This window comes from Mercurialis annua, linkage group LG5 (genome assembly GCF_937616625.2).
Source record: "Mercurialis annua linkage group LG5, ddMerAnnu1.2, whole genome shotgun sequence".
NCBI classification, from domain to species: domain Eukaryota; kingdom Viridiplantae; phylum Streptophyta; class Magnoliopsida; order Malpighiales; family Euphorbiaceae; genus Mercurialis; species Mercurialis annua.
The window spans coordinates 17467036-17487970 of NC_065574.1; the positions used below are offsets into that span (position 1 = coordinate 17467036).

The 20935-nt window shown below is 34.7% G+C and overlaps 1 protein-coding gene across 3 annotated transcripts; it reads right to left on the minus strand.

Moving 5' to 3' along the window:
- Positions 1-889: 889 nt before the first annotated feature.
- On the minus strand, positions 890-14280 carry LOC126680039 (vacuolar sorting protein 3). 3 transcript variants are annotated; one of them, XM_050375074.2, is made up of 14 exons: positions 13064-14280; positions 12556-12831; positions 11472-11668; positions 11241-11382; positions 10308-10580; positions 10150-10222; positions 9033-9081; positions 8279-8567; positions 8048-8103; positions 7218-7286; positions 7031-7142; positions 4790-4879; positions 1793-1935; positions 890-1190 (listed from the first exon to the last, which is right to left on the minus strand). In XM_050375074.2, exons 1-14 carry the CDS (start codon positions 14135-14137, stop codon positions 1175-1177), a joined length of 2859 nt encoding a protein of 952 aa, XP_050231031.1. In that variant the 5' UTR covers positions 14138-14280; the 3' UTR covers positions 890-1174. The 3 variants fall into 3 exon arrangements, with proteins under 3 accessions (XP_050231031.1, XP_050231032.1, XP_050231030.1); XM_050375075.2 differs by having other exon boundaries at positions 1793-1963; XM_050375073.2 differs by lacking the exon at positions 4790-4879 and having other exon boundaries at positions 1793-1963.
- Between the last annotated feature and the right edge of the window lie 6655 nt (positions 14281-20935).

The window sequence follows — 20935 nt, forward strand, 5'->3', positions numbered from 1 at the left end:
AACCTAATTAGAAACTGTCTTTGAAACTCTATTAAAAACTGTATTTGAAACGTTTTGTAAAACAGTTTCAAATTGTGTTTTTTGAAACTGTTTGCAACTGTTTGAAACTGCGGAGTAAAAAAATAAATTGCGGAGTAAAAAAATAAATATTTAAATTTTTAGGTACGTTAATAAATTTTCAGTTTTTGAGGTATTTTTGACAAATATTTATAGTTTTTTAGATATTTTTGTAAATCACCCTTTAAAAAAAAACCCGATCTTGTAGCCCCCTTTTGATGGTGCCCTGACATTAAAAACTTATCAATTTTATCTTATTTCACATTTTATAAATGACCCTAAAATATTAGATTGACGTCGTTTTCATTTGAAAAAAATTCAAAAACGTTTTCCATGTATGCCTATATTAATTGTACATGTTTAAGTTTATTTAGATTTAATTAAATTAATTAAGAATCTAAATTAGTTTTAATTTGATTATGTTTTTAGTTAGTTTTTAAAAGTAAGATATTTGTATTTTTTTTAATAGAAATGAATTTGATTTTATCTTTGAATATGGTTAATTGAATGATTTTATCATTGAAGTAAAAAAATTGACAAAATATTTAACAATTAGGGTCCAATTAAAACGATAAAATGCGAAATAGAATAAAATTGACAAATTTTCAACGTCATGGTAAAATCGAAAAAGAGTTATAAGGTCGGAATTTTTTAAGGCATAAAACCTTTAATATAGTGGTGACTTTTATCTTTTTGTGATTTTTGTTGTGTTTCCAGAATATCCCTTATAATTAATAAAAATATATTTGACAATTACTTACTTAACTAAATATTTAGTGCCTATAATTTAGGATAAAAAAACTTGAAATAATGCCTATCAATTTGGGACGGATGGAGTAACATTTTTGTTGTTTTCTCAATAGACTTTCTCACAATTGATTATATTCTTATTTCCATATACACCAAGTATAAACGAACTCGGGGTAATGACATTAAACATAAGAAAGTAAGAAATAATGTTCCAATAACACACTCAGCAGTAATGTATGAACATCGGGGTTGAACATAACCCATATAATTCACAATAAGTTGTGTCTAGCTCACTGGGTCACCAGCCAACCTGGTTTGAAAAGGATGTCTCTCTTAAAATTACGCCCTTTTACAGAAGTAGACTCGCCTAGGCGCCGAAAACACTACAACAACACCAAAGTAAGCGTGTGAAATTGAAAATGAATCAAAACTCGTGCTAAGGAGACCCAATTTACCATAAATAGTTATGAACATAGTATTGACACGGAGCATAATTAATCGACTACTTAAATCTAATTGAAAAATTATCAGTTGATGTAATAGCACCACATGTGACTATCAATGACAAATTCATAATTCTACCATGTTTAACTGAATCTAGAGGGGTGCAAAAATGAAACGAGACCAAATCATATAACCAAACCGATAAATTTGGTTTGACATTAAAAAAGAATTCAATTCAGTTCTAGTTCAAACCCAAACAAAAACATCAAACCAAACCAAAAGAAAAAAGAAAAACAATTCAGTTTGAAGTATCTTAAATTCTTAAAAAATTTGGTTCATCGTTTCACTTCAATTTTAAACTGAATGCACACCCCTTATTGTATTTTGTACGCGACACCTCACCCACGCCCAATGCATAAACCCCCAAATAGGACAATCAGCCTTATTACATTTTGAACACGAGTGGCCCTTGCGACCCCATTTTATGACCGTCACTTGGAGATTCACCTAAAAAATGTATAAAGATAAGATGATAACCAACCTTATAACAGACAACAGTATCGTCTGGATACATAGCAAATAGTTTAGTGCCAAGGCGTGCATGACATGAATCACAAAGGCTCTCATCATTAATCTGCACATTCCGGGATCTTTCCTCCAATCTTGCAAGTCTTGCATCAACATCTATAGCACGAGACAGATTATGCACAATCTGAAAATGGAAAACAGATCAATCTACGCCCTATAATTTGGACAAACTGAAAGAAATTACAGTTGAAATTGGGTAAAAAGAAAATGAATGTCGTAAAAAGTAATATTATGAACTTAAAAAACAGCAGCAAGGTGTCATATTTATTTTACATTATCTATAGCCACCTACTGCATAAGTGCCAAATTCATCCATTATAATTAGTGGAGCAAGGCTGAAGTAATCGAAATTCATGTTAAGGGTGATAATTTTTAGACCAACATTTAAATACAATATTAATACCAAAAATTAAGAAGAAAAAGGGCAATTAAGTTCAGCTTGTTTGCATACGTCCAAATAGCTATTTTGCTTCCATTACTTGTATGTTCTGAATTTTCACATATAAAATCCATCAACTGATCAAATAGACAATCAACCATTCCTTGAGTGGTACACCATAATCAGCAAGTCAAATGCATGACTCACTGTCATTTGATTAAATATATAAGTGAAATAGGTAAGATTTGCTCTCACCAAGACAATGAAATACATATCTGGTGCACAACCCTACCATCTAATTTGTCAAAACTTTTCCTTACAGGATTATGTGAAAAAGGCAGAGTTCATCACTTTTCTAATTCCTCCCCTACGTAAGTTTGTGGCCCTCCATCGAGTGAGACTAATGGTATTCTAATTTTTTCCCTTTTAATCGAAAATACAGTTGCCATAAATTAAAAAAAATTATAGATTGGATTCTAAGTTAAAATGAAATGAACAATACAAAATTACAAACATAGTGGTTACACAGTTCTGGCAGCCATACTTCATGACTAGATCTAGTTTCAAAGGGTTTTTGGCATAGACAGTTCTCTTTAGTCTAATACTTTAAATATTTCTTTCCCAGATTGCTTTGAAAGATTAATTTAATTATTTTCAAGCAGACAATTTTCTTTAGTTAAGATGGTTTAGTCATGTGAGTCGTAGACCAATTGATGCTCCAGTTAAACAGGTTGAAGGGAGTGAAGAGAGGGAGGAGATGGCCTAAATAAACTTGGATAAAAGTAATTCAAAAATGACTTGACAACTATTGGTCTTCTTGAAGAGATCGTCCAAAATCGTACTGAATGGAAATAGAAAATCTATGTAGCAACCCCAATAACTTGGGATTAAGGCTATTTCACGTTGTTGACGTTGTGTTATTGTAATGAGAGTTGGCTACTTTAGCTGACTAAATTTGAACTTCTATTAATATTTTGTTTTCCATTTTAACTTGCAACTTCCAAGGATGTGCTGAGTGCTAATATTTCTATTTTTAAATAAGTGTTTGAACGAGGTGTAGACAAAGTCAAAGTGATAATTTCTCCTTTAGAACCTGCACAAAAGGACTCTTATTTATGACTATCTCTTAGGCCATAAGTGATAAAATTTAATTATATAATCAATCGATCCTTATTTACTCAAATCAATAAATCCTTATATACTCCAATCAATCCTTAGTTACTCCAATCAATCAAATATATAATTTCCAAGCAATTGTTTGATATAAAGTGTTATTGAAATAAATTGCTACCACAAGACACAGAAAATAGATAGTACTAGCCAGCAGAAAAGGGGTATTAAAGTGGTAATAAAAGAAGAGAAACAAGGAAACATTCTATATAATTCTATAGGCGAATAAAGGTAGAAAAGATTAAGAAAATTGTGGATCTCTTTTCTAAACACAAACAATTTTTATAGTATTCAATTCCTACACCCTCACTACTCATGCAGACCTGACTCACATCTTCATACGAACTTGTTGGTTGTTGCTCGAAATAACAAGCACGGAAATATGTGGAGGTTCTTGGAAGGAATATTTAACTTCCTTATCGTAAATTGTAGCATTTTTTCTCAAAAATCATAAATCATTTATCCAGGAGAAAAAGATTTAATCTGCTAATGCTATTCCAAACTTTGACGCCCATGTCATGATCTCTAAGTGAATATCCTTCTAAATAAGTACTAAGAGTGCTAAAATAAATAAGTCCACGCACCCATATATGGTAGTTCCCAAATGAAACTAATCAATAAATTATTTGGTGATCTGACAATAGATCAATGTAGTGAAGAAAATAATTTTACTCTCTGGATTCATTCTGGAGCTGGAAACTACATAATGACATTTCTCAAATATGAAACAGAAGAACATTAAGAAGTTTATTCAGATACAAATATATAAAATCTTCAAGTTTGATCTATCTAATAAGACCAGCAATTGTGTTTAACTGTTCTTTTTTGTTCTTGGTTTCCATAAAAATTTCTATAGTCTGGACACCAACAGCTATACGGAAGCTGATGGTTAACCATTTTATTTTCTTTGTAAGTACTAACCTATCATCTATTAGATAATTTTTTATAGCCGACATTATTTAATATTTTATGGGGATTTGTTGATTCAATTCATGGAAGTCATGTATTCATCCTTATTTGGAGTACTTCTGGTAATAAAAATGGTTGAAACCAAATTGAAATTGACATGTGGCATGAGATATCCATCGAGCTGCTAGTTTGGATTTTTGAAAATATCAGAAGAAATTATAAAAATGCAATTTATATTATTTTTTGTGTACTTTTAGATTGTACTACTGTTGTATTTTTCAATCAGGGTCTACTCAATTATTTGAATGAATGAAAGAATTGGAATTCTCCTAAATGAATTTAAGTATAATAGTGCAACAGAAAATTAATTTACACAGACAGTCTAGTTTAGCTAATCTGCCCCTTACATGTTTGTGAGTGCATCAAAAGTTATAAGAATAAAAAAAGCTAGATTCTGCAGAAATGTCATATGATTCAAGTTAAGGATCTTACTTTTGCTTGCAAATGATGATGGAGCCGGGCCCTCAACATCCGCAATATGGTATCTGATGCAAGTTGGAGGGGCATTTCTGGAGACAGTGTCTGATATATCAAAAGCTTAGTTCTCAAAGATTTTGAGGAAAAATTAGAATAAACTTGACAAACAGATGATAAGCTTTATTCTAGCAAATTATCTTTGCAGTGACATAAAAATATATGTCATAGTATCTAATCTCTTTGATGTAATAAAAAGCCAAAACTCTACGGTAATATTATCGACTACCTTTAGTATGAAACTTATATAACTGTGAGCAAATGTGCACCAGATCCTTTTTCCCTCATCAAATATTCAAAAGCAAGCATAATAGCAACTTGGCATGCTAAATTATGACCTAGCATTATAATGTGTTTGCTCAAAATTCAAATGGGATTGGGACATGGATTGGCCAGGAGAACAACAGGTTTTTGAGTCCGAATAGGTTATGTCGACATTCCAAAACACAGTAAGTAAAACCAGAAATTCAGAGTAGCATAATCACCTTACATCACACAGACAGGTCCTGTACAAATTAATTGGCAAATTTAACAGTGAACAAACTTCATCATTTGCTTAACTAATAAAATTGCTCAGCATATTTTTCTGATATTCTAGATTGGCGCGGTAACAAGTAATAAATTCCATCTAGTTGTCCAGAAACTTATGGAGGTCATAAGTTGGTTTGAAATTTTTAGACATGGAAAACTAATGTTTCCTAGTAAATTTTTTGCCTGGTTATACGTTAGTTTGAAGTTTTTAGACATGGAAACTAATGTTCCCTAGTAAACTATTTGCCCGGTTAGCCCAAACATGCCTACCCTCATACCTCTACCGGTCCTCATTCCACATGTAGACAGCACGACAAAACAAAAACTTAAAGCCAAAACATATGGGAAACGAAGCATTATGAATTATCTGTTTCGAGACATGCACCGCAAATAGTTGAAATTTTACCTTAAAGTTCCATATAACTGAGAAATAAAGAGACTGAATGAATTGGAATTAAGAACTCTCCCACTTTCATACATTAAATAATACCTAAATGCTCCAAAAGTTTGTTTTAAATTTCAAATTTTCAAGTTTAAAGTATTTAAGTATTAATAATCGACATTAGATCTAAATGGATAATAGTATTTAAGGTTGTTTTACCTTAAACGAATAAAACCGCAATATGCAAAACTGATTTATTATTACAATAGATTTTAAGAGGAAGTGTAAACAATATTAAAATACTCCAAAAGTTTGTTTTGAATTTTCAAGTTTGAAGTATTTAAGTATTAAGATTCGACTTTAGATCTAAACGATAAAACAAATAAAACCGCAACATGACGGTAACAGCGACTAATTTATTATTACAATAGGTTTTATGAGGAAGTGAAGCGATTCATGCAGCTAAGGCAGTAGCCTAGAACCTTTTTCCTACATGGGACAGACAACTATTTGAAATCATATAGAAAAACTGGATTAGTCTTCTAACAAAAAGAATGAAGGAGGATATGAAAAAATGTAGACCACTAGTCAAATCTGCCCAGCAATGACAAGAAGAAAAAGAAAAAGTGCCAGATTTAGACTATCATGTCTTAAATATAGGATTTTTCTGCGTGCCTTGATAATAAATAAAGCCTTTTTAGCTTGTAAGTGTCTTTCATTTGTAGATAAACTAATTGTTTCCAATCTAGACAAAATAAAATAGTGTTTTTATCCTCATGAAGAAATGCTGAATAATGGGTCCCGTGATGTAGTAAGTTTGTGGGAAACATAACCAAAGTTCAGTCTTACCTCTCGCGGTATATCTACCAAAACACATGCATTCAATAAAGAGGCATCAAGAACTAATAGTAATAAGTTCAGCCTATTCACCTTCCTATTAAGTTCTCATGGATATGAATGTGCATTCAGTCAAACAAAACTGAAACAAAATTTAATTTTTGTTTTAAGTGAACCAAACTCAATTTACATTTATTTCAAATCAAACTAAGCCAGTCGATTTGGTTGGTTCTTTCAGTTTGGTTCAAATTTATTCGGTTTAGTTGGTACAAAAATGAACTGAAATTTTTCACTTCTAAAACTAAACGGATATATCAAAGTTTTTCATAATTTCAAATCGAACCGAACCAAATTTGTCAATTCAGTTTGGTTCATATTTTGCACACCCGTACACTCATGGATGTTGCACACCTGATGCCATATACACAAATACTAAGAAAATCGCATACCTCTAATACTTGCAAGGGATCCAATGATTCTCCATGGTTATGCAGAAGACGAACAGCCGCCTTGAACATAGGCTCCTTGCCATTTTGTGGATCCAAATACATGTCGAGTAACCTGAGAGATTATGTAAGAAACTGGCATGCAGGATTTTGAGAACAAACAGCAAGATTAAAATTAAGAGAAACAAACTGCATATATGCATCAGGTCTGCCAATTTCTGCACAATATTGTTCCGCAGCTTCACAGTCCTCCAGCTTCCTGAGACACCGTTATGTTTCAGTTAAAATACATCATGGTTCTCATTCCAAATTTATCCACATGATAGATTAAAAATCATGTGCTTCCAGATCCCTACACCACTACCACTCCCCTTTTTCTAGCCAAAACAAGCTGCCAACCAAGCAACCATGCCTTTCAACAGCAACAAAGAATTTTCCTTCTCCGACTGAGATGCTACTAAATGTGTAAGTGTAAAAGTAGGTGACAACATAAATAAGTCGATCAGAGAAATGATGTACAGCAGATAGATCAAAACAAGAAAAGAAAGTACTCTCTTCAACCCTTGTTATTGCTAGGAAACAAGTATACTGATAACAAGAACAAATAATATAACTAATATGTTGTACTTTATTTCAAATACAATAATAGGAGCCAAAACTTCTCAACTAACAGGTGCAAAATGAAAATCAGTTGATCCACTATGGACCAAAAGAATGCAGGTAAAATAGGTTAACAATTACAAATTGTGTGGGCTATCAGGTAAGCAATATGTAGCAAATATGCTCACCAGGAAATGGTATGAGATAATTCTAACATATTCAGGAAAAATAGAGAAAACATAACCAGATCAAATTACAAATCGACCAAGTCATTCTCACTCAAGTCTCATGAAATTTCTTACTCATTTTACATGCATGTGACAGTTAAAAATCCTCCTGCCATAGCAACTTAAGGTGATATCTAAAACAGATGGTCACTAGTTACTGGCGCTGGTAATTTAAACAACTATCAAAACTTACAGGGCCAAAATTTGTAGCACCAATGTCTCTTGCCCTAATTTTCTGTATAGAATGGCCTGTCAAGTGAAAAACAAAACCTCAATCAGAAACCCAGAAGAAGACTAACTATGTTACAAATTAAGAAAATCATCCATGATTTCTAAGGCATACCGACATGAAGACACCCATCATGAACGAAAAAAATTGTTATTAAGCAAGTGAACAAATCAAAAAAGAAAAAAAGTTATTAACCTTTTCAAGCCACAGTTCTGATCCTTCAATCAAGTCAAGTACCTCTTCTGGATCAAATAGGTCTGATGATAATAAAAATATCTGTAACCTTTCTCTTACAGGACTTTGTAAGAATGAATTTCTACTTAAATCAGAAACATTTGCCTCATGTTCCCTTTGATCATCAGGGTTCACAGAAACACTTTCCAATGTGAAGGATTCAATTGCTGACTTTGCAAGTGAGAGAGCATACAGTGTATGAAATTGGGTGTCAGTTGAGTCCTGATCTTCAATCAACCACTGGAGATAACTGTCATTTAGAAATGTCAAAAATGCAAAATAATAACCTTTCCATGAAGCTCAAATCGTTGTAATAGAGGAAACATATAACATCTTAAGGAGCGCATTAAGCAGTACATCCTGCTGCACAGTAACTATGAAAGACTCCATCAAAATTTTGACTAAAAACCTTACTAAAAAAGGGATTATAAAGAGAACAGTCAAATATCAAATATGCACCAATTGGAAAATTGGAAGTAGGACCATCTTCTAAGAGCAGAAAATAAGCTGATTAGGTGCAAAAAATCATTAGAAATTTAAACAAAGACTAACATAGAGAAGTGTGATAAATACATCCGAAACCTATAAAATTAACTACCAGCTTGAAGAAAATAAAGTAGCTACAAAGAATGTTCCTTCTGCTCATAAGACTTACAACCTTTGAAGCAATTAAATAGCCATGAGGTCATCATCTATAAACATATAGAGGACGTACCTTTGTAAGATTTCAACCTTTTTTGGATCGATGGCAGCAATCACTTCGTCTGCATTAGAAGAGTTGAAATATGGTTTACTTGAAAATAGAAACAAAAACAGAAAAACAACTATCATGCAGGATAATAGGATAGCATAAGGATCATTTAATATTTTCATATCTAGTGCCAATTTCATATGCTTCATGCAAGCGATTTGGGCGGTTTCAACTTGCGAACAATCAGCAAGTGAAGGACTGCTCTCCTTGACCGATAGCGGCTTATGTAGGGAGATGAATCGTCAGTATTCCCGAACATTTTAAAAAAATGATTTTAGCATAGATCATTTCAATCTCACTGAATCCCTTTCCTTACAGGACTTTGGTAAACCGATGCATGAGCTGAGGCTCCCATGTCCCGAGGACCCTCCAAAAAAGTAAGGTCGTAAAACGACTCATTGGAAGTAAGAATATGGTCTCCAGCTTAAGCATCAGAAATAAAAGGATTTTCTCACTTAGAAATCATTCACAGTTAAGAATAAAAAAGAGCAGAAAGTATTAAGATGTGCCACTTGGTATATTAGATACTGTTGGCAAACTGTAGATCAACTTATTTCCTGAAATTACTTTAAGGAAAACAAACAAACAAAAAGCTGTTATACCGGAAAAATCCAGAAGAATCAAAGAATCTGGAGCAAGAGAGATGCATATCAATGCAATTCTACAAATTGCATAAACTATAATTGTATGTGATAAACTTAGACACATTATAGAAGGTACCAAATCCAATAATGATGAGCTACATAGGACGTATTTGATATAGTAGATGAAGAATGAAGTGCTCTTCCAAAAAAGTTTATTTCTTTAATACTTTTAATTACTTTTTCGAGTTTTGAAAACTGTGGATCGGAAAAAAGCACATGTGGAGCGTGTTACAGAAATTCTAAGAAAAGATCAATCAATTAATCCAGAATAACTCCAAAAGTGCTCAAACAGCATATATAGTAGTCAACAATGAAATTCATAACAGGGAGCAGGCAGCCAGGCTCCAAATAGAATAGCACATAAAAAGAGTAGAAGGAGAAGAAACAAAATAAAATCAGGGTTATCTGAATTTCAAAAAAAATTAAACAAGGCCAACCTGGTGAAAGTTGATTTACTCGTTTCTTTGAAGTCAAAACATCAACTGCAAGTACTGGATTAATATCTGCAATCTAAGAGAAGAAATCAGAATTTGAATTAGCCATTAGCTTCAAAAACTTATAACATACAAAGAACTGAAATTCAAATACTACATACCCATCCAAGATGCTGCAAAACCAAATCCTGATCAGACAATTCCTCCAGAATTTTAGATGCCTCAATTGCAGCAATCTCTTTACCAGATGGAATTTTTTTACTGCCCTCATGCAAGTCAGATTCCAGGACAGGATCTTCCCATAGACCAGAAGAATAGTTTCTTGCTAGAATCCGCCATATGGCAAGAGCCTTTGAACTCATTCCTTTACTTGCATATAAGAAGGCAAGCGTCCGCAAATTCCCAGAGTCATCTAATAGAGTTTCTAACTCCTCCTGCACCGCCCATGGAAGTTGTTCGGTCATCCTTCAGGCAAGCTCCACAGAACAGCCTATCTGTTTTGAAATGCACTGGAATACTAAGATTCCGCAGTCTACCAATAAGTTCAGGCCAACAAACTAAACTAACTTGAGATTGACACAACTCTAAGAGTCTAAATACAGTATTTCAAATCCAAAAAAATGAAGTAGATGAATCCATTGCACCATTAGTGGCCACCTCTCATGTTATATAAAATTTCTCTAAGGAAATTACTTCAGCTGACTTCTTCTAAAATTCAGCTATAAACAGCAATTGGATCGGTATACATTTGCACAGTTTGCTTCTAAAGAGGTACTTAATAGCTAGAGACGTATCTAAGTTGAAAGAGTTAAAAAGACACATGTGTTAACATAAACAAAGGTTTGTTAAATGATTCCACCATCTATTTGGGAAAAATTAGGGGCAAAGGAAGAGAGAGACAGAAAATAAGAGAAGGGATTCAGTTTCTCTCTCCTTTTGTCTAGACCGGAGGAAAATACAAAATAAGAAGAAAGCAAGGATAATAGGAAGTGATTAAACCTTTGTACAGCTCTAACTCCTATATGGAAATAACCAATAATGCCCATTGTTGAGGAAAAACAAAATTTACATCAACTAAAAGAAGTGGGACGTACCACAATACAATTGTTTACTGAAGATGCAAGCCTCTCCATATCATCTACCCTGTCTAAGGCTCTATAGAGATACATTAAAAGTGTGTCAACTCCCTCTCGCACCGACAAAGCCAACTCTTTCTCACGACAAATTTCTAAATACCTGTAATTAAAAAATGACAGGGCAGTGAATATGAAAAATAAGAAAATATAACTGTAAGATGTGATTATTTAGTGTATAAATGTAGACACCTTATGATGTTTTTGATTGCTGATTCAAGTAACTCAGATCTATTTGGTGGATTCAATATAAAATCATCATCTACTGCCGCATCAACACCTGCTTTCCTGAGGAAAATAGCTCTTTGGATGGCCATCAATCCATCATCAACAACTTCTTCAAGAGGAGCAGGGGGAGGATGCAAGCCCCAATATCGGTTCCTAGGTACCTGAAAAGGTCAGTTCAATGATGTAAGTCCCAACACTTAGGAGCACTTCACAAACAAGTAACAAAGTCTACACAAACAAGCACAAGGAGACTGGACATGGTCAATAACAAAAAAAAACCCAGGCATACAAGGAATTAGATCACATTTAAATATAATCCTTGTGTATATGGACAAAAAAAAATTATTAACTGAAGTATGAATATGGTTATCTTCTTCTCCATGCATTGACCTATGTCAACTGGATCTTAGAACACCTATGCACCCTTATTCAGGCGTACTATTTCATAATAATGTATAAGAATGCACAGATCTGATAAGAAACTATCCAAAGGAAATTCAAAATCAAGAATGTTTCATATTCAATCAACTACTTGGCATGTAGTGGTTTAAGATAGATTAATGCTTGTATTTCATTAATGCAAGTTTAGTAAAAGCTCCATTGCTTGGTCGGAGTACATCTCATAGGTAGAGATGTGCAACAAATAATTTTCATGTTCCCCTTTGTTGCATCTATAGCACATGCTCCATGATGATTATGCCTGAGAATTATTTAAAAAGAAAAAAGAATACATAATAGACTCTCCTACTCTTTTCAGCATTGTGGTCATAGAACTGCAAAACTAGACAAGTGCAGAAGCCTAAGGCTAACAAGGGAATGCTAGAAAAATAATTTATTTTAATGAAATGCAAATTTTTCTCTTCAAGTCACCCATAACTTACATTAGTAGTTCTCAATCATCTATTTCACTGTTAAGATTAAAAAATAATAGCAGGTCAGGCCTGTGTTGATCATGTTGCCATACTCTACTCTTATTCCCCAAAAGTGAATGAACTGATTACACAAATGGCATGGTTCCTATAAAAACTTATAGCATGAAAATATATACCAGCAGCGACCACCGGTTCGGATCTCGCATTATAAATGAAAATACTTCTGAAGGCTGCATAGTCTCTGACTGCAAAAAGTGATTCACTGCTTCCTCAAAATGCAAGTCAAAAAGCAAGAGGAAACCCACTTGAGCATGAACAAAGGACAGCATTTCATTAGACATTTCACCTTCAGATTCCAGCTCCTCCACCAAGGAGATGGCTTCCTTAAAGTTCTTTTTCCTCAATAGACCTTTGATTTGTTCTTCAGGTGGCACTTTGGAGTAGCAGATAACCTAGCAATATACGAGATGAAAACACAACAATTCATCATCAATTTTTCTCATTAAATTTATATGTTTGTCAATTTCTAACACACTATAGAATCCAGTGAAGCAAAATTTAAAAGTAATAACACGCACAGCTACAAGCAGCAAAAAGATGCAGAAATTATAGCAGTTTCAGAACTACAAAACCAGATGAACAAAATAATCTAACAGCATAACTTAAGAAAAAACATTTGCATACCTTGGTGGGCGTTGCAACAACAAGAAGTCCTCCGTTTCCACCTTCCTCATTCGCAACAATACACGGTCCAACGCCTTCAGAACCAAAAGTAAAAGTCTGAATACAACGCCCTGATCTCTTACTATATACCTCCATCTTCCCATCTCTCACAAGCACAACACAAGATGATAATTCTCCAATAGAATCAGGACATCCGCGAAAAACTAAGCTCCCTCCAACTGGCTGTCCATGCTCATCAACAACAATTCCGACAACGTCGACCAACATAAGCACCTTCTTCTCCTTCCACAAAAACTTAAGCTGCGGCGGACTACTAGACACATCTGGCAACGTAAATATAACCCCACTTTGTCCAGTAACACAAGAATACAAACTATAACCTTTAACAGTACCCACAATAATAGAGTCATTAAGCCACACAACTGTCTTAACCCCATCAATACACTGAATCTCTTTCAAAATCAGCAAGGACCCATTTAAACTATCAACCTCTTTATCAGTCTCGCCAACTCGATTATCCGTAAAAACAAGCTCTACCAGGATCAACTTCCTACCAATAACAAGAGCAAAAACATTGTTACCTTGCACTGTGTGGTTCGATTTAACACCATTAGCTTTAAGCCCACCTCCTAATTTGTTAAAAAGGCGCTGACTGGGAGTGGAGGACTCCAAATTAGCAGGCAAAACTAAATCCGTACAATCCGCTTCACCGGTTCGAATTCTCTTGGAAATGGCGGAAACGCCCTTAAGAAAGGTCAATTTCTTAACAGGGTGGGATAATAGAGAGTCGACTAAAAACAAGGAACCGTCGCAGAGAAGTAAAACTTTTCCGATATCGGAAAGCAGGAGAATAGATTCAATTGGAGAAGAATCGGTAACAGAAACACTTCGGAGAAAGGAAATAGGGTTAGTGGAGAGTAAGAAGAGGGATCCGGAGGAAGTTGCGAGGTAGATTAGGGTTTGGGAATGGGAGAGTGAGAGAGATTGGATTGAGGAAGTGGGAGAGTAAGAAGAGAGGTCGAAGGTAGAGTGAGGTTGGAGAAGGGTTCGATGGGGAGGGATTGGTTTCGCCATATTAGTAATTATGATGTTGAGAGCGGCATAGTCTATCACTGTGACTTCGGCGACGCCGTCGAGGAATGGCGGACTTGCAGTGTTGTTTGGTTTGCTGAGCTCAACTGCAGATGAAGTGTGAGAAAGAAAGAAAACAAAAGGAAGAAAGGGTCAACGCGCTTATTTATTGAGCAATTAACTCCAAAATTTGTTATTTTTAGATCAAATAATTTCATAAATTATATTTTTATTTCAAAAATTAGATTCAGAATAATTATATCGCAACAATTAAAAAAATATAATTACATTTTTACATCCCTCATCTCCGATTTATAGTTTACGTATTTTAAAAATACATAGGATTATTTGATCCAATTTGGGCGCGTTGACCCTTTGTTCAAATAAAAAAAGACACTCTCTAAGAAAATAAAATAATATAATCTTTTTTTTTTATTTCTGTTAATATTTAATTATTTCATTTATTTTTTGTATTAGTTGACTAAGTCAACGAAATAAATTTATAAAATTCATTTTATGTTTATTAATATTATATATAGGGATAATTACTATTTACCCCATAATTTTTAGGTGTGAAATACTAATATCCCTATGATATTTACCCTTGACATTTGATCAAATTTATCGTTTTCCCCTTTCGTCAGTTAATTTTGTTAATTGACTTGGTTAAATGGTTTTATAGTTAAAAGTTAAGTTCAATATAACTCTTAGTTTTATTTTTCTTTTAAAACAAAACTACATAAATCTGTTAAAATCCAAATACATATTGTGACCAGAGCGGGGGTCAGACTCGCCTAGATTTATAGCTGACCTCGGTGTGATTTAGCTTTGAAAATGGAGTCGTCGACTAACTTAGCTAGGAAATACCTTTTATATCAACTAGATAACCTCACGCGTCTATGATTATCATGCATCAAATCAAAAGATTGGGTTCGTGGACATAGTCTAACTATTAAATTGGTTTATCGATTTTATCAATTTAAAAGACATATTCCAAATAGAAAAGTATCTCATCAAAGCAGGAAGTTCAAATATAACATTCTGGAAAGGTAAATAGTTGGAAAATAAAGGATTGAAAAGTAAATGTGGAAATGTAAACATACATTACATTTGAGACTCACATAAAACTCGATCTGGACTGGCATGGTGGGCAAGTAGCAAGTACTCTTAAACAAGCATTTATTCATGGGGTTTCTAATACAAAATAGAGAAATGTGGATTTTATTCCAATTGTATGCATAAAGTCTAAACCAGATGTCAAACTGAAGTTGATTTTATTAATTATTGTGTTGAATACCTATACAACCACTAATTACCATTTTCATGGAAGTCTTAGGATTTTTTAAATGATTTGAGTAGTTTTGAACTAAGTTAACATGATTGTCTGAATAAACTTGTTTATGATGGATTTGGACATACATTTAAAGCAGTAAACAATATTTACATACTCATATTGCAGTTGATATACATCCAAGGTTCAGAGATGCTTTTAAACCTCTTTTTGAAGTGTTTGGCGTTTCCTATCAATACAGCCGAATTCACAATCTGATCAAAACAAACGGAAGTCGCTCCTCTAGTCAATGCGAGTCCACTGGTCTAAACTGGAATTGATTATAAGTTCGAACGAAACAGAATAGGGTTTTGGAAGTTGTTGGGCCGGTGAATGGGCTTTATAGCCCATGATGACATGGCAGAATCATTGTTGCTGATGTGGCAGAAGGATGCTGACTGAGATGGCTCCGAAAAATTACAGAAATAAAGCCTACAACTAATTACAAATATTTGGGCTCAAACGGGGGCCCAATTTTGAGCTTAAACGAGCCCATAAACATAAAAATAATAACTGGAATTGCATCGAAAGATTTAGAAGGGTCTATAGATGAAGAATGACGGCGCTAGAACAACTAACGCCGGGAAAAGCACTGAAAGCGCCTTCAGATGGACTGCTGGTAGTGCCATAATAGAGTGGCGGCGCCACATGAGAGTGGCGGAAGCTCCACCAAAACAGGGTCTGAACCGGGTTTCGGGAATCGCCTGAAAATATGCAGAAACAGTAAACACACACTTAAAAGTCTGGAATTCGAAAATTATCAAATAAATGCATGAAATAGTTAAAACACCCTAAACATGGATCTAGATTGAAAAACATATCAATCTTAGAAATTTATATAGTCATGGAAATTTCATGGTAAAAACATATAATACCCCGAAATTAAATCGTGCCACGTGTCGTAAATTCCAATAAATTAAATTCAGATGGATTTAATTTAATAATATTGGGAATTTAGAATAATTTTTATTAAGCGAATTGGCGGGATTTAAGGAAAACCTTAAAAAATTAATATAAAATAAAATATAAATCCTGAGGTAATAATTATTTCGCCAAAGTCCGCAAAATATTTTATAGTATTCATGGTAAAAGTTTCGTATCAATCGGAGACCGTTTAAAATTTGGACGCGGATAAATTTTGGGCTAAATTGTAACTTTTAAAGAGTTCAAGGACCAAAGTGCAATTTAGCCATACATATATAAGATTGGATTATTCAAAAGAATGATCCAGAAGCTAAAAACATCATCTTCTTCTCTTCATCGTTGATTCTACTGTTCTTCACGCTCGATCTCCGTTTTCGACGTTTTTTAGCTCTATTTGATCATAATTCAACAGGTAATCACGGTAAGCACGTCGTTTTTCCATTTGTTTGAATATAATTGATGGAATATCGAGTTAAAGATTGAGGTTACCGAGAGGATTTATCGTTTTAGCGATTTTAGGCTTGCTACCGAGCGGATTTATCGTTTTAGCGATATAATTGATGGAATATCGAGTTGAAGATTGCGACAAATTATTTATCATTTTTAGGCTTGCTATAGGTTTCGAAGCTACCACTCCCATTCTCTAGCGCCGGTCTCAGCCCATTAGATTGGGTCGTGACAAAATTTGTATCAGAGCATGGTCTAGTTACCATTGCTTATATCGGTTATGTGTTAAGCGATTAAATTCCTAGGACTCTTCTGCAATACATAGGATTCGAGTCTTATCTTTGTTACGTATTCGTTTGATTTTCAAAACTTTCAGCTTTCCCTTAAGGATGTGAGTCTGTTAGTGTGTTGTTCGCATATGATGAGATGTGCGCGATATATGCGATTTGTGCTTGCGACGAGATACGTTTTATGGTTGTGTAATGCTATTTGTCTTGGTCAGGATGTCTGACCAACGACAAGAAGAAGAATGAGCTGCCGCCGCAGCACGAAATGTTATTGAGTGGGCACATGATGTACTTTCAGAAGCTCAAGATGAGTCTTCTGTTCACGGAGGAGGTGGAGGCCAAGAGGCCCATGCTCAGGCACCGGGAGTGCAAGCGCAAGCTCAACAACCTAACGCCTTAGCCTTTGACCTAAATCAATTTCTTACGGGAGTTGCGGTTATGCAAGCTAATCAAGCTGAGGTGCAGGCTATGCATCGAGAACAACTACAGCAGCAACAGCAACATAATGTTGCTTTTACTGATCGGGATATCGTTTTGGTTATATGCGCCTTAAGCCAACCAAGTTTGACGGGTCTGAAGATGCTCTAGACTTCTTAGAGGAATTAGAACGTAACGCTCGACGGTTGCAATGTTAGTGATATGCACTAGGTCAATCATGTTTGACCATGTTTTGACTTTATCATTTTATTATTTATTGATTGGCAGTTTTTATCATTTTATATTAATGATTAAAATACTTGAATGGTTAATTCTTTCTAAGGTCATCGAGTATGTGACTTGATAGTAGAACCCTTAGGTTTAATAAAAGAATTATATATACCATCTATCCCTAGTCTTAATAGAACATTGAGACTAGTATGATGTTGACTGATGATTATGTTTTACTAATCATGTATATGAGATATTAAGTCAAATCATAGGTGCTATTTGAGAAATAAGGCACTGGATGACCCACTGTGAGAATACTACATAGATCACTGTCATAAGTAATTCTCATTACAGTTCTATTAGTATAATCCTTTGACCTTGAAATCATCATGGATTTCTACATAGCTATTTCATATTTTGATACAGTCTTACATTATCTTTAACAAGATAATGGAATAGATTGTCATTGGATATGAAAGTAACTATGTGAGAAATGTGAGTGACTGAGAAGGAATTTGTCCCTCATTTATTTGAGTAAGATATCTATGGGCCCCTTGAAGAAGATAGACTGAAGAAAATGCATTGCCATGCTAATTGATAAGAAGTTATCATTTTCAGTCTACTTAGAGTCAAGAAACTAATGATTGAATATTATAAGGATGACATAACTATGCCTTATATTCAATCTGGATATCAAGAGACAAAGGGATTAAAATATTATTGTAAATGGTTAAATCGGATTATCGATATTCATATAACTTGGGTAGTCATAATGTCTTGCTAGAGGCCACTTATGACTTGTGGGCTGAAATAGGGATTTCGAGCCTACTGCCAACATTATATGAACCTACAGGGTCGCACACTAAGAACAGGCCCAAAACAGTTATGGGTTGTACAAGCCCAATGTGATTAAGTGATTAATTATATATATATATAATTCGTAATATATATATATATATATTAATAAATATATATATATATATTAATAAATATATATATTAATTCGAAATTTAAGGATAAGTGTTTTCCTTAATTTATTATTTTTGGAAGATAATAAATATAGTAATTAATATATATGGATAATTATCAAAAAGGAGTTTTTGATAAACATAAACTTGTAGAATTGCAATTAGATTGAAATTCGAATTTGTCTCAAACCCTAGTGTTATTTATCACTATAAATACTCATTAAGCAATTGGTTTGAGATTCACGAAATTCATTATTCACTAAATCACTAAAATTCGGAATTGCTTGTGAAACAATAGTGCTAGCACACAAGCACTAGTTTTGGCTAAGGTCTGTTCGTGTGGATACTCGTAGAGGACGCGTTCTTTTGGAGGCGTTTCTGATCCGAGGCCAGGTATCACCAAAGTGAACCACCTCCTTCCTTCCTACATTGCTGTTGAATTCGACATACAAGTAAGTACTTATTCTGTTAATTCGAATTACATGGATCTTGGTTTGGGTTTTTAGATAAATTTTTGAAATTCCGCTGCGTTATGAACCAATAAAACCCAACATGCAAGCTAACGAGAGACAGTCCATCATTATGGTGGAAATGTCAATGCGAGGACCTGCAAAAGATTGGTTTCAACACCATATTAAGCCAACGATGGATACTATGACCTGGGCTGAATTCGTGAATCGCTATAGAGAGTATTTCCTACCATTTGGAGTAACGGAGAGCTATCGCGGTTAGTGGCTAACTTTGAGTAGAGGCAACCAATATGTGCAGGAATATGTGACTAAGTTTACTAGGTCGAGTAGATTCGTGCCTGATCTGACTGCAGATCCAGTAAGGGTGATTTCGAGGTTTGTAGAGGGTTTAGGACCCGAATTCGTGAGTTTGACATCTGATATAGGAAAGTCTTTGGTACAACTAATCGATAGCGGCAGGCAGATGGAAGTTTCTTTGATCCAGTTTGGGAGGATTCCTGATCCTTCTAACGTTGTACCTATAAGAAGTGATACATTTCGTAGTGTACAAAGCGCTCCAACCCAATCATATGTTGGGAGTTACTCAAGGCCGACACAACGCCAACGAGAACGCAAGACAGCTCGACATGGATCTCGAACTAGTGTATCCGGCACAGGGTTTGGTGCCAGATCTATGAGTGGTATGGGAGGCGGATCTCCTATCTGTTCGACTTGTAATAGGAGGCACTATGGGATATGCCATGGTGTTTCAGGAGCGTGCTTCAACTTTGGCCAACAGGGTCACTTCGCTAGGGATTGTCCACGACAGATGCCTCAAGGTTCAATGACAAACAGTAGTACAACCTTCCTATCATCAGCAGAGAACTGCATATCACGCAGCGTCAGGATGTGATCAGACGGGAAGTAAATTCACTAGCTAGAGAGGCCGTGGTTATGGGAATCGAGGAGGAAGGAATGGTGGAGGTCGTGGTACTGGCCAGACTTCACAGGCTGGTGGGAGTCAGGCCAGGGTTTTTGCGTTGAATCCTCAAGAGGCTCAGGCTTCCAATGCTGTTGTGCAAGGTACCTTTCCTATCGCTTCTCAAGACACATTAATTTTGTTTGATCCGGGTGCTACACATTCATTTGTCTCGCATAGTTTTTGTCACGACCCAATTTATTGAGCCGAGACCGGCGCTAGGGAACGGGAGTGGTAGCTTCGGAACCCGTAGCAAGCCTAAAACCACTATGAATTTTTCGCGAATTAAATATATTATATTATATAAAACATTTTTAGAAAATCCTTTTAAACATTTTCACTATGCGTATCAAAATATTTGAATTACTTTTCGAAAACCATCGCGAATCATTCGTATAGATTAGGGTCTTACCGAGCGACACCTCATGTCTAGCCCTGCCCTGTCTCTAATCATAATCTCGACCAATTCCACTCATGGCAATTGGCTAAGGCAATCAAACGTTAAAATACGATCTTTATAAACAATTATTATATATATACATATACTTTTATATCAAATCAGAGTTGCCCATTTAAATATACCCTTTGAATTTAAATCTTACATCTCATACAGACATCTACCGACTACTGCAGCTCTACGAAGAACACGTTCCTTAACATGACCTTTCACTATTGTGGACTTCCGAAACAAGAAAAGAAAGTCCGTCCTTCAAAATGCTTTAACCTGAAAGAAAGACTGTGAGGGGTCAGTATATGGGAATATACTGAG